The sequence below is a fragment of the Podospora pseudocomata genome, chromosome 6 (assembly GCF_035222375.1).
Source record: "Podospora pseudocomata strain CBS 415.72m chromosome 6, whole genome shotgun sequence".
Lineage (NCBI taxonomy): Eukaryota > Fungi > Ascomycota > Sordariomycetes > Sordariales > Podosporaceae > Podospora > Podospora pseudocomata.
Genome location: NC_085890.1, coordinates 1,697,729 through 1,711,694, shown reverse-complemented (window position 1 = coordinate 1,711,694; position 13,966 = coordinate 1,697,729). Strand labels below are relative to the sequence as shown.

At 50.2% G+C, this 13,966-nt stretch overlaps 5 protein-coding genes across 5 annotated transcripts; 3 read left to right on the top strand and 2 right to left on the bottom strand.

Annotated features, from left to right (window-relative positions):
• Positions 1-320: 320 nt before the first annotated feature.
• Positions 321-2,861, bottom strand: QC762_602270 (uncharacterized protein; the record flags this gene model as incomplete). Its single annotated transcript, XM_062891920.1, has 5 exons — positions 2,350-2,861; positions 1,974-2,292; positions 1,704-1,902; positions 1,296-1,643; positions 321-1,207 (listed from the first exon to the last, which is right to left on the bottom strand). Exons 1-5 carry the CDS (start codon positions 2,607-2,609, stop codon positions 321-323), a joined length of 2,013 nt encoding a protein of 670 aa, XP_062740564.1. The 5' UTR covers positions 2,610-2,861.
• An 84-nt stretch (positions 2,862-2,945) lies between these two features.
• QC762_602280 (uncharacterized protein) lies at positions 2,946-4,581 on the top strand (the record flags this gene model as incomplete). Its single annotated transcript, XM_062891921.1, has 2 exons — positions 2,946-3,302; positions 3,390-4,581. The coding sequence occupies exons 1-2, from the start codon at positions 3,196-3,198 to the stop codon at positions 4,579-4,581; spliced, it is 1,299 nt and encodes a 432-aa protein (XP_062740563.1). The 5' UTR covers positions 2,946-3,195.
• A 1,721-nt stretch (positions 4,582-6,302) lies between these two features.
• On the top strand, positions 6,303-9,024 carry QC762_602290 (uncharacterized protein; the record flags this gene model as incomplete). The annotated part of the gene is made up of 2 exons (XM_062891922.1): positions 6,303-6,335; positions 6,583-9,024. The coding sequence occupies 2 exons, from the start codon at positions 6,303-6,305 to the stop codon at positions 9,022-9,024; spliced, it is 2,475 nt and encodes an 824-aa protein (XP_062740562.1).
• A 904-nt stretch (positions 9,025-9,928) lies between these two features.
• QC762_602295 (uncharacterized protein) lies at positions 9,929-10,697 on the top strand (the record flags this gene model as incomplete). Its single annotated transcript, XM_062891923.1, has 2 exons — positions 9,929-10,313; positions 10,372-10,697. The coding sequence occupies 2 exons, from the start codon at positions 9,929-9,931 to the stop codon at positions 10,554-10,556; spliced, it is 570 nt and encodes a 189-aa protein (XP_062740561.1). The 3' UTR covers positions 10,557-10,697.
• A 2,066-nt stretch (positions 10,698-12,763) lies between these two features.
• Positions 12,764-13,510, bottom strand: QC762_602300 (uncharacterized protein; the record flags this gene model as incomplete). Its single annotated transcript, XM_062891924.1, has 2 exons — positions 12,764-13,094; positions 13,116-13,510. 2 exons carry the CDS (start codon positions 13,508-13,510, stop codon positions 12,764-12,766), a joined length of 726 nt encoding a protein of 241 aa, XP_062740560.1.
• Between the last annotated feature and the right edge of the window lie 456 nt (positions 13,511-13,966).

Genomic DNA, 13,966 nt, shown 5'->3' with positions numbered 1-13,966 from the left:
AGCGATCTCGAGAGTGCTGATTTACAGAAAGCTTGTTTTGCGTCTCAGAGGCTATCTTCTGCATCTTTGTTTTCATTCACTATAGCTAGAAGTCAGTTGTTGAGTCGAGCAGGGTCTAGGCGTGGAGGTGGCAGGAGTATATATAATTGCCAACTTCACCACTGATATTTGATCACATGTCCATGTTTCTGTTTGTGGGGGATTGCCCAAGTATATTTCAAGCTGTATACGCAGTAGGTAAGCTAGTTAAGTATAACACCTCTCCAATGAGATACCAGCAAAGTCAACATCCTTCTTGAATAAGTCTCCCCATAGTCCTCTTAAAAAATCGTCAGTTTATCAACCTCCCCACCAATACTCCCGTCCCACTTCCCCTTCGTGAAACCCCCCTGCGAGGGAACCTTCGCGGGTAGCCAAATCGAGTCTTGCTCGGGGTTCGACAGATGCTTGTAGAGCACCCGGCTGTTTCGAGGACTCGTCAACAACAGTTTGAAGCAACACCCGTACTCGGCCGTCCAGGTAATTATCTCCATCAACTGCCCCATGGCCATTTCGCTCTCCACTCGCAAAATGTTGTTGTCCTCGAAATTGGTCACACTATCCAAAATGCAGAAAAGTGCCTTGTGACGTGGGAGCTGGGCAACGAGGAGGTAGAATATTTCGCAGAGGTCCTCAACGTCATCCATGTCTTTTTCCTGGATCTGACGGAGGGTATGTAGACCAAAATTTGGATATGTCAAGAGAAGCTGACTGATTAAACAGCGCATCATGCCCGTGACGCCAAAGTCTGGATCTTCGCTGCGTCGATCCGTGTGTGGACCGCAAAAGAAGGTGACCACCAAGACGGAAGATGACTGGATTGAATTGGCCAACTTTGCGGCGACGAACGATGTCGTGTGGTGGTTGCGAGTGGCGTTGAAGTTGAGGAACAGTGCAGAGGATGTTGTTTCCATTATCCAGCTCTGGAGCTTTGGTGATTGTATGGCCGCAACAAGGCGGTCTTGATCTGAAACAGGGACCTGCCATACGCTGCGCAAACTGGTGGCTATGTCCCTCTCAATCACTGAGCTGTCATAGTCTAGTGTGTATATGGTCTCCTCGAGCCTGTGGCGGGTTTTAGAGCCATGAGGTAGTGACCCGGGCGAAGAATCTCGTATGAGCCTTGACTCAGATTTTGCCTTGCGAATCGGAAGATAGGGACCTCTCACTGTGAGAGTAGGTGGGTGGGGATATCAGCAAAAGAACCGGGCATATAAGCTACTTGACCAGTTGACATCTGTTAAGAGGTAGCTCACCATCATGCGTCCTCGCATTCATCCAGGCACCACTGCCCAAGAACGCTGCCAACACATTGGTCAATTCACTGACCTGCGACTGCAAGTCCACCGCCTTGGAACTGAATTCCTCCCGAAAATTGTGTAACTCATTGTTTGCATCATCGAGATAGCGGACAAGTATGCTGTGGTTTTCATCCTGCTGGACCCCTTGGGTTCGTACCATCTCGGACGTAGTCACAATTCGCTCGTAAGAGTTGAGACGAACAACATGTTCGAAGCGGTCAGCTTGTTGGCGAACGTTGCTGAGGAGCTCTGTAAGTTGTATAGCATATGCGTCCTGCTTTAGGATACTCTTGAAAAGCGTTTCTGGATACCATTTACTTTCAGCAATGCGGAAGAGAATGGAAAGAGGGAATGTGTACTCACTGATGGCTTTCTCTCTATACCACAAAACAATGTGATGCAGTGCTGCTATTATCGCAGAATAAAGGTCCGCACTTGCTTGATGGAGGTCCTTGGAGCGTTTGAAGATCCCCAACACCAGATGTGTGCTTTTTAGCAGAATCGGAATTTCCGCCAGAGCATCACAAACATCCGAATTGAGGTCGTGCAAGCGTGCAGCAGCCTGCGAATGAAAGACATCAGTACGTCGCGGAAGATTAAGGCTACCTAATCAGATCACCAGGAAATACAAACCCCAAGGATGAACTTCAATCCTCCGCACAGAACAGACAGGTATTCGGACTGAGACGGTAGCAAGCTGGCCCAGGCATCGAAAGCCTTTGCATTTCGCCCGAAGCTGCAAAGACCCTTTCGAATCTTGTTCCACATTCCAGAAGCCTCCGAATACGTGTCTGCAGCCCGCTGGGCCTCTTCCAAGACATCTTCCCAAGTAAACGAAGGCTTGGTGGTGATTCCTGAACCGAATTTTGGTCCTGATGTTAGCTTCTCATAATCGGCGATTGCTAATTGAAACCGCAGCTTTTCTTGTGTGGCATCTCGGTATATCTCTTCACTACTTCCATGTCAATAACACCATTGGGTGAGTCTTAAGATTGGGTCATGGACCTACAGAGAGATGCCGCAGTCATTTTCGCCTGCCACCATGGCAATGGACGTTGGGCTCTGGCTTCCATCTTCGCTCGCACCCACAGCTGTATGGCACGATACTCGGAGTTCGGCGCCTGTGGCTTTCAGGAATGTTGATTCTGCCTCAGATTTGTCCCGCACCTTGGCAAATGCAGGGTGAATGTCACGACGGAGTCTTTTGCGAACATAGCTGTCCACTAGAGTTCCTAGACCTCGATTAGTGTTCGGCGCTTTTGTCGACATGATACCTGCAACTTCAAGGGAGAAGCTTGTAATGACTGGGTCGCAAGGCAACCAAGATGACCAAGGAAAATAGGGGTTTTCTTTTGCATTTGCTGTGTGATTGATAGGTAGGTGGGGAGAATAGTAACGAATCTATCACTGTGTGAGTGTGGTATCACCCTGTCCCCCACGGTGCGGCACACAAACATGAAACAGATACGAATGCAGGACCTGCAGGATGACCTCTTTTCCATTGGCTGAGGAGTTTTGCGCCTCTACAGATCGTTCAATGACACTCAAGTTTGTGTAGGTATCGTACCCAGATTGTGTTCGGTGAGTTCAGAGCCTTGCTGTAGAAGCGGGGACACGGTCGAGAACGTACATTTTTGCCATTCGGCTCTTGAAGAAGTAGCGCGTAGGCGGCGACACGGCGAGTGGCCCCGTTCCTGTCCGGTGGCACTCCCGTCACGCTGTTAACCATACGAGCGAAAGCAAAACCTTATCCACCTCAGCGTTAAATACCCTAGGTACCCTTGACCCCGCACTATGACTGTTGCCTGAGCTCAACGCATACTGCAGCAACGAATGATTCCTGACTTTCATCAAGATGTCTCTTGTGGGAAATCACCCTCCTTCCACTTCCACCGATGTCCTCAATAAAAGCGATGTTGAGGACGTCGTCGATGAGTCTTCGCCCCCATCATCTCAGCCAGGGTGTGTTATCTCTCCATTCCAGTCCAGCTTAGGTGCCTTGGTGCCATGGTGCTGACAGCGCAGAAGCAAAAAAGAACCCGAGACCAGCGGTACCAAAGAAGGTACAACTTCAGTGAATGAAACAAAGAATACCGATCCAGCAAAGACCCAAGAAGCTAAAATAACACGAGTCCCTCCCGAAGAATGGCGACGAGTCAAAAAGGGGCGCAAACTCGACCTGGACCAAAGCGTTCTCATTACCTCATCCAAGGTGAATGTCAAGGCCAACCTACGGAAGCTGCGACGGGAAAGTGCGATAAGAAAGAAAAAAGGTGAATCTTCTCAAAATGCAGAGGTGTCTCAGCAGCTAGACGTGCCTTATCGACTCGCCATCAATTCCCAGTACCTTTTGCACGCCCTAGGGGAATGTATCGGGGAGGAGCTTACCGAGACTCAAAACGTTTTTGTACGTCCGTTCAAGTATCTTGTAGGGCATGAAGCGGAGATACGACAGTTCTATGCCGATCTTGAGTCAGCCTACGACCAAGCCGAAGCTGATGCCCAGGCTGAAGTCGTTCAAGAAAAAGAGACGTCAGAAGATGAAATCTCGGCTGAGACGGAGCATGAGACACTGAGGGAGATAGCGGATCGCGCTAAACGACAGAGGGACGAGTTTCGGTGTCTTATAGAGTTCATGGATCACGACATGGCAGATATATTTGACGTCAAGCGCCAGATCTCCAACAAGACCATAACAGAAATCGCTTTTGAGAACCTATGGCAGCTCTTTCGACCGGGTCAGACATCGTACCTCTTCCAAAATCGGGATGATCACCGTCGATGCCAGGCATTGCAGATCCTTCACGTCACCGGAGGCCGTGAAGTGTTTGACTCTGGCAAGAAGTGCTCTTTCGACCCAGTGCGCGATAGAGAATGGGATTCGGAGACTGAGTCAGAGGAAAGATGCCGGGATATTGTCAAAGCCTCGGACCACGAAAGCACCAGTTTCATCATCGACTCCTTCCACATCGACTTCGACGGTTTCCGGATGGGTCCAAGACCAAAGCGTTTCGTCATTTCGCGCTACGTTGGGGCACGCCCCGTCAAAATATTGCCGCTGTATCCATCTTTTCTCCACCCTAATGATTCACAAGTTCAGGAGATACTCCTTCATCGGGGAAAGAAGTTCACAGAACTGGCGACCGGAACACACAGGAAATATGACGGGTTTACCATTCGAGAGTCTAATCAGACAACACGCGGTTTTTACAACTATGTGATAGCTGACACCGAGGTATGAAGCTTTCGGCTGGTTCCTATCTCCCTAGTCCTTTGAGTTTCATACCATATATACACACGTACCTAACATATAAGCAAGCTCCACTGCGAGGTATGGTGGATCAAGCGGCAGGTATCGAATTCTTTAGGGAGGACATGAACCTGTACCACAGATTTTCCGTAAAGTTGGGCGGAAGTATCATCTACAGCCCGACCAAGGCCGACAAGCGAGAAACATTCGATCCGTTACCCGAAAAGCAGGACAACAGCTGGGTCACCGACGTCTTTGATGACTCCAAGTTCGAGGCTGACCGACACGCCGACTTTCTGCAGTTAACAGAACTGCGAAGTATTCAAGAGTTCCGAAGAGCCGGCTGCACTGACGAATGGGCTCTGTTGCTTCCGACCCGCGTGTATGGCTACTCCTTGCTCGACCACAGGTGGTTTGCCCTCGACATCAACAATGTGAGCGAAATCCCCCCCCGGTCGCTCACATCGCACTTTGAGGACCTGGTGCTGCCTGACGGCCACAAAACACTCCTTCAGGCCCTCGTGAAGAATCATGTTCGGGTACCCAAGCAGAGCGGTATTGCGCATGAGACATTCTCTATGGATCTCGTCGCTGGCAAAGGCAAAGGGTTGATTATTCTTTTGCACGGGGTGCCTGGTGTGGGCAAGACTTCCACAGCTGAGTGTGTCGCCGCTGAGTTGGGCAGACCACTTTTACCTATCACATGCGGTGATATCGGCACCACAGCAAAAGAAGCTGAGAGGACATTGGAGTCCTTCTGTGGGTTGGCGCAGAAGTGGAGATGTGTGTTGCTTCTGGATGAGGCCGATGTCTTCTTGGCGAAGCGAGAAAAGGGAGACATTGAGAGGAATAGTCTAGTTTCAGGTATGCTGTTTTGCAAGTATAGATCGGACCAAGAGCAGATTGTTGATCAGTTTCACAGTTTTTCTGCGCGTTCTAGAATATTACGCAGGCGTCATCATCCTAACCACCAACAGGGTCGGAGAATTCGATGAAGCATTTCGATCACGCATACACATTAGTCTCTACTACCCAAAACTCAGCCAGAAGTCTGCCAAGGACATTTGGCAGAGGAACATGTCCCGTCTCAAAGCGAGCGGAATAGACATGGACATAGAAGAAGAGAAGATCGAACGCTTTATTGACCAGCACTGGGAGCGTAACAAACACAAACCATCCCGGAGATGGAATGGCAGGCAGATGAAAAATGCTTTCCAGACAGCCACAGCACTGGCAAACTGGGACTTCTATGAAGGCGGAGAAAACACTGAGCTAAAAAGACCGCTCCTCAAAGTTGGGCATTTCAAACGCGTCGCGCAAACATCTGCCCACTTCGATGACTACATTCGCGACATTCATGGCTTCCAAGAAGAAGACGACCCGTACAGCGTCATCGCCGGACGTGACCTGCTGCGGCAAGACAACAACCCAGGGACACTTGCCCCCGATTCATCCGCGCCATGGGGAAGTCGTCGAAGAGGGAGAAACCCTCCAGTATATCCGGCATCGAATATGGACGATCTTGGCAGGAGACACAATCGACGGCGTAATCGGGAGGAAATGTTCACTGATGACGAGGATGATGATAATGTCAAGCGGCTGAAGCTAGAGTTGAGGCTGGCTGAACTGAAGAAAAAAGAGGGTTCGGGAAAGGCGGAAGCAGCGGGACCGATTGCAGACGACGAGGATGAGGATGATGATGATGATGAAACATGGTGATGTGCAATGAAGGCTGTGTCTCAGAGGTATGGTGGTTAATTGTGTTTTCTTTTTTTCTTCTCGTATTGATTTCATCATCTCAGACACGAGATATTTCACTAGCATGATTTCATTCCCACCTAGTGGTCAGAGTTGGGCGCAGAGCCTCAGCTTGAGCTGGCCACCTCAATCACAGTCGGGGTTTCTAGTAACGGGGAACTCTGTCTATTGTTCGTGATCTTTTTGCTTGGCAAATTTATTGCAATGTGCAATGTTAACCAAAAAAGGAGTTAAGAATTTTATTACCTGTTTGGAACCTGCAGAGGATCGATCCTTCACGCATTTATTGCACTGCTATTGGTTGGTTGGAGGTCAACTCACCAACAACCCGCTCCACATGGTTGGGACCCGAATCTTGCTCTTGGCAATAAGGCCTCGCTCGAATGTTGCTCTTTCCCTCGGAGAGAAACATCCACTCCTGATATCCTCAAGCTCCACACGATCGCCTACATCGAGATGGTCTTAGTTCCAGACAACAATCTGCCGACAAGTCCAGGGCTGAATCAGGCAGCTGGTAGTTCTCAGAGCCAAGCAAGGCCACTTATCCACGTGGTCAACGATGCCCTTCCACCCATGACCGATGACCAGGAAGACCAGGACCAGAAAGATGTTTCCCCTCACACATGTCGCCACTGTTCAAGAATCACGATCGACATGAGACAAAATTCAAAAGACGGCAAAGATGACGGTCAAATTGGCTTTACTGAGGCTGATGTCATCTCTGCTCTGAAAGACAACTGCGCTTTATTCTCTGCCTTTCGTCAAGGGGCGTACCTTGTCAGCATGACCTCAGGTCCAAACAACCCGATCTGGGTCGAGCGGACTTTGAAGCAGCGAGCCATTGTCAACTTCTTCGAGGTCGATTGGGAACGACTCAAGCTGGGCTACAAGTTGAACAATAGGTTGGGGGAATTTGTGCTCTACAATGTTCCAGGCCAAAAGCCCCACGAGCTGTTCGGACCCCAACCGCCACCCAACCTCCTCCCCAACTCTGAGCTCAGCTACTCTCGAGCCAGGAAATATCTCCGAGATTGCTCCGCCAACCACACCAAATGCCGCGAGTTCAACCTTAGCCACATGCCCACCCGCCTCTTGGAAGTCGTTACTCGCCCCAATTCTCCAAACCCAGATGAACCACACCTCATCGTTCGTCTTGTCAGCAACCCACCCCCAGCCCCCTATGCAACCCTAAGCTACTGCTGGGGCGGCGACCAACCCGGCAAGACCACCAAAAGGAACATTGGAACCTACTCCCGCAACATCCCTCTTGATGTTCTCCCGTTGACCATCATCGACGCTTTAACCGTAACCCACGGCGTAGGAATGAAATACCTCTGGGTGGATGCACTGTGCATTGTTCAAGACTCGGACCAAGACAAAATGAATGAAATCTCCAACATGCACCTCATCTACCGCGGAGCATTCCTCACCATTGCTGCTGGTGTAGCTTCTACCAGCCTTGACGGGTTCCTACGTCCGAGGGTTCACGACAGGGGGTATGTCTTTAATGTAAGGGTTGATTCACCAGTTGGAAAGCAGGAAGGGGAGATACGACAAGCTATCGCCATGCCAGTGCGCTTGAGGCGGGATCAGGAGATGTTACCTCTTTACACCAGGGCTTGGACCTTCCAAGAGGGACAGTTATCCACCCGGGTGCTTGCTTACGGAAATAGGGGGATGGTGTTTTGTTGTTTGGAGTCGAGGCATACAGATGGGGGGCTAGAGGAGCCAATTACGACTTTGAGATCGATTGATGATTCCATAGGCGCAAGTTTTAAGAACTTGGACCCGGGAAATCAGAGTTTGGGCGGGGTGAGGCATCCGTTGGCTTGGGGGGTGATTGTGGAGGCTTATACGTCGAGGGAGTTGACGGTGGGGGATGATAAGTTGTTGGCTGTTATGGCTATTGCGGAGGAGTACAAGAGGACGAAAGAAGGGGTGGGGGAGTATTTGGCTGGGTTGTGGAGGGGGGATATGCTTTTTCAGCTGTTGTGGGCGGCGCATAGGGTTAGTGATGTAAAGACCAAATTTAAGAGGCCGGAGAGGTACAGGGCGCCGAGTTGGAGTTGGGCGAGTTTGGATGGGCATTTTCGGATTTTTTTGCATCAGGGGGTGTTGGATGGGAGTATTGGGTATAAATACGCTTGTGAGTTGCTTCATGCGGAGACAACGCTTGTGGGGGGTAATCCGTTGGGGCAGGTCAAGGGAGGTTTCATTCGGCTGAGGGGAAGAGTGAAGAAGGTTGTTTGGAAACGGAATGGGACCGGTAAACATGATCACGGTTATGGGTGGGCGCTTGGGGATTCGGAGAGCGATTGGGTGAAGTCTGGTGAGGTGCCGGGGGATGATAGGCTCTCTTGGTATGTTGATGTGCCGGATGAGTGGCCGGTGAAGAGAGACATTGTGATGTCTTGCATTGAGGTTTGCACGTATGAGGCGCCGGAGAACCTGATGCAGTTTGCTATGGTGCAGCTGTATGACGAGAGAGGGGGGTCGCCGAATATGACACAGGGACGAGGGATTTTGTTGGTTCCTGTTGAAGGTCAGCCGGACACATACCGGCGGGTGGGGACGATGGGATGCAAGGGCTATCTTGAGGGCGATGTGGGCTTTGAGAAGAAGCCTTATTGGTTTGATGAGGGTCACAGTATGAGGCAAGAGGTTGTTGTCATCTGATCTTGGCATTGAAGAGTTGAAGATGTCGCAGAAGGATTGCTCGTCATGTCCACAGCTGAACTATTGAGTTCGGTGCAACCAGTTCTAACCGGTAGTTCCAAATATGGACACCGAACTTCTTCATCACTAATTCCCATGGCAGGCGATAAGGTCAAACGCTGCTCTCCTTACCCTGGCTAACTGTGTTTGGCTGAATTGTGGGCTCGGATTTAATGACGTTGAAGAATTTTTCAGTAATTCCGGTCCGCCATGTTGGTTGTTCCAACACTTAGAGATGCAGGGACTTACCACTGGTCTGTCAAAGACATGAGACAATTGAACGATTGAAATCCATGAACATCCATCGCGGCTTGGAACGTACATATTGGTTATTCTCCAAGGTATCACAGAGTATCCACCTGCCAGCTTGACGGTGTTCTATTCGAGGCTGACGCGATGTAGGATTTGGTACAACGATGTTATATGCAGTAAACGAAGCCTTCCAAGGTTCGTGCGACTTCTCGGCGTAAGACTACGAGCAGGTGATAGAACCAACAGGAATGAAGCTGTCTATATTGTCTCTTCATAGGCAAGTAGGTTTCACAAATGCGACTATAGACCGCTATTAGCTTTGGTATGACAACCTGGAACTTTGTAAGGTACCTGATATTGCCAAGCTGATGGTTGACAGCGGTATCTGAGGCTTTTCCAATAGCACAGAAGCAAGTTTATGCCTTTCCGCCAAGTTGTTCGATGTGGATATGTAGGGATAGACACAAAGAGATGTTTACTCGCTGCGAAAAATTATATAAGGGTCCCCCTTTCCTTCTTCCATGAGGTCTGTCATCCTCATCACTACTCATCATCGGATCAGCATCACTTTCTCACCTGACTTTCCGGCTCGTACTTCTCATTGACTGCCAAAATGCAGTTCAAAGCCCTCCTCGCCCTTCTCCCCCTGGTTGCGACCACCGCTCTCGGCTTCGTTGTCCCTGAGGGCACCCCAAATGGCTTTTACAAAGTCACCGTTGGGGATGACGGCAACACAACCACGGTCGAGATTGATCCCTCGACCCACGCAGTCATTGGAGAGCCCCTCGAGAACCGTAGCCTGCCTCGCCGCAGCGCGAAGCTCAGAAGACAGGTGAACTCGTGGGGTGCAACGGGGAGAACTTTCCCAAACCAAGCCGACTACAATGCATGCACCCAAGGATGGAAGAACTTCTTCAACGCTGGAAGTCATGTTCCGTCCAGAACACAGTACTTCGCCGTGTCGGGCCAGGCTGTACTTGCGGGCTGCAACTACAAGTGTAAGATCACATACTATATCATACTGCAATGCCCAAAGCTAACTGACCTCGCTTGCAGATGCTGAGGTCAATCACGGTGCATCCCTTGTCGACTCCTTCAACGGGTTCATGGACGGCAACGCCGGATGGTGGAGGACGGGCTGGGTGCATTTCTTTTATCATTCCGGCACCCTATTCCCGACCATCGACTTCACCTTCTGGCGTGATCTCAGTGGCACCAACTTCTGCGACAACCTCACCTAAAGCACTCACTTGTCGTCCTCCAGTGTGGTTTTCCTTTTAGGAAGGTTTTTACCGGCGTGTGAGCCAACCTGCAGGGGGAAGGGTATCCTGTTCTTCTTGCAGCCACACTGCCTTTTCCTTCCACGTTTATCAGATAGGTAGCAACAATAGATGAGGCGTTCATGACCTATACCAACCTTCCTACCTAGGAACTTGTACCTAAGCTCAACATCTGATTTCATTACGTGAAGTTGAAGGCCAACAGTTGTCCCTGCATCGATGGTGATAGTTCGTAACAATACAGCACATAGGGAAGCCAGGTAACCGAACTGTGAGCCGAAACTGTGGTGAAGTGGTGAAAGTCCCAGATGCTACTAGCCGGAATGAGAAAAAGGTGCGGGCTTCAGGAAGCCTGGGCCACTGCGCCAAAACACCGTAAGCTATACGCTATACGCAAGGGAAATACGTAGTCCGCAATACGCCAATCTGATGTAGAACCTTGTGCGGCAGTGTGCTTATGTGCAGACCTACTGGCGTATCCTGCATAATAAGTTCGCTAAAGATGCCTAATGTGTCTAGGTAAGGTTGATAATCACCAACAGCCACATGGTAATCTTCACGACGGAATGGGCTTTGTTTACAGGTTAGCTAGAGGAAGTTACCTATAGAGCTAAGGAATACTGGGTATATCGCCCCGACTTCCTCTTTCGCGTAATGATATTCGCTCGAAGGATCACGACAGGTAGCCGAAGTGTCCGCCATCCCTGTGAGGTCCACATGGTGTCAACAGTGAACTATACGCTGGAGACGGTCTACCTTACCTATATAATGGTTCTTTCTTCTGTGGTTCTGACTGTTTTGTCTGTCGTCCGGATCAAAACAAACTTACTGTACTGAGTATTGAAGCAGTATATCTTCTCAATTATTCGAGTTCAGTGTCCGTCCATTGATCGACTTTTCAGAATGCTATTCAGGGCCATCCTCGCTCTTCTTCCCCTGGTTGCCAGCACCCTCGGCTACGTTGTCCCCGAGGACACACCAGACGGCTTCTATGCTGTGACCTTCGACGAGCACGGGAACTCCACCACACACCAGATCGACCCATCGACACTCGCTACCATTGGGGAGTCCCTTGAGAGCCGAGGTCTTCGTCAACCAAGTGAAAAACACCTTTCTCGCAGACAAACACCCAAGTCGTACAGTGGGACAGGCAAGACCTTCCCAGTCCACAGCGATTATGACCAATGCACTATCGGATGGCGCAACTTTTTCAACGACGGGAACTTTGTCCCCGCGCACACCATCTACTACCTGACAGTGGGCCAGGCTGTGCTTGCTGGGTGCAACTACCAAAGTATGTATAATACTTTATATATTTGTCTTCTGGGATTGAATCCTAACCTCCCCTCCTCCGCAGTGGATTTGGAGCTTTTAACCAGAGGATTGGGTCAAGCCTGAGTGGGTAGCAAGTCAAAGACTAACACAAAGCACAATTCTTTAGGGACTGTATTTTCCGGCCCCAAATATCCCTTTGTCGATAATTACAACGCTTTTATGGACGCAAACGTTGGTTTCTGGCGGACAGGTTGGGCGCATTACAGCCCTGGCTTTGACTTCACCTTCTGGCGTGATTTCAAGGGGACTGCCTTTTGCACAAACCTATAAAGCTGCTCAGCAGGTTAGGGTTGGTTTCGCTTTCATAGACACTTGGGAAAGTTTTTACCGGCGTGCAGGACAACTTGTAGGGGGAATGGCATCCTGTTCTTCTTGCAAGCCTACTGCCTTTTCTTTCTACGTTTATTAAATAGTAGGGTAGCAAAGATTGAACATATATAGGAGTTTGTTGGATGTATGTCTCGTGTTACTAGGTAGGTAGGTGTGTGATTTGCACTTTCCATCAAAATCGAACCGATGTCATTTTCTCCTCCACCTTCCAAACACCTTTTTACGTTACTTCAACTGTGATGTCCCAAAGAATCCGCTCATTTCATCGCGCTAGCCTCGGCACACCAGTACGCCAACCTCTCATTCCCCTCCGGGTGCTCACCACGTTCGTCCTTCTCAAAATGCTTTTTATCTGGGTTAGAGTCCGAAGCAAGCAACTTGAGCGCCTTGGTTGCCACATCCGGCGATTCTGTCGACCTTGCCGCAAGAAATTTGATTACAGAGAAGAGAACACTGTCCAACGCACCGGAGATCCACGCGTGGTGCGCGCTGATAGCCTAGCCTCAGATGGCAAGCCACGAATTGGCGAGAAGTTCTCGGAACTTTGGGTATATGTTTTGGAACCGTCCCGGTCCAAAGAGAGCAAAGGCACCACAGGTGCACGGGTCATGGGACCAGGCCCAGGCGTGATGGGTGATGTAGTAACCGTGGAGATCTTTCAAAGTCGGAGCCTCCTGTCGGCCTGCCCAGAGTTTGACCAGGCCCTCGAGGCAAACTGCGGCGATGGGGCCGGTGTAGCTTGGTGTTGGTGTTGAGGGATCAGTGTAGTCCGGGACAAGGGCTGCCATGCGGGACGCATCTTGGGCCCAGGTGCATGAGGCGATGAGAACGTTGCTGCCGTCGCCGTTATTTCACGAGGGATAGACAGTGAAGCCGAGGGGCAAGTCGCTGCTAGATACACCGCCACCGCGGTGTATGGCGTCGGCATTGGGGTAGAAACCCGTCCACCAGCGCTTGTTGATGTTGATGGCCACTTTGGTAGCCCGGTCGTAGCTGAGGGCACGAATGCCGTCGAGAATGTCACGGTCGAGATTGAGACCTGAGAGATCCATCTGCTGGAGAGGCCCTAGAGGTGTGGTGTTGAAGACCATGTCGTAGGAATTTGTTGAGGACTTCTCACCGCCTGTAGTGACTTGAATAGTCCTTCCATCAGAAGCCAAAGACATAGCTACAGTGGGTGTGGAGAGCGACACATCAATGGATGTGGCGCCGGCTTGGGGCCAGATGGTGCTCTTCAGACGAGCTGCCATGGTATCAGTGACGACCGACATGCCGCCCTCGACGCGAAACCAGCCTTTCTGGCCAGCTTGGACGAAGTCTACATAATCCAACAAAGTCTCGGTGAGTGCCTGGTTAAAAGAGGCCGGTGGAATTAAGAAACACTGTGAGTTATTATGAAACGCCATATATGGAGTGCTGACACACCTGTTAGCTAGCTCGCCCGCCATAGTATCGGCGTATGACAGGTCTTGCGGAAACATGGGAAAATCCCTGGTGGGGTAGTTGTCCTATCACTTGTCGAAGTAGATTTGTACCTCGGACTGGAACTCCTTGAGCACATCTTTGATAGCATTTTCGAACTTCGACGCACTGCAAAATGAAAGTATCAGCTGCTGCCAACATATGTGTAGGATTATCACCAGCTTGGAGAAACTCTGTTCTTATTCTGGTACCAGTAGCAGAATGGTTCATAGTAAGTCGGATTA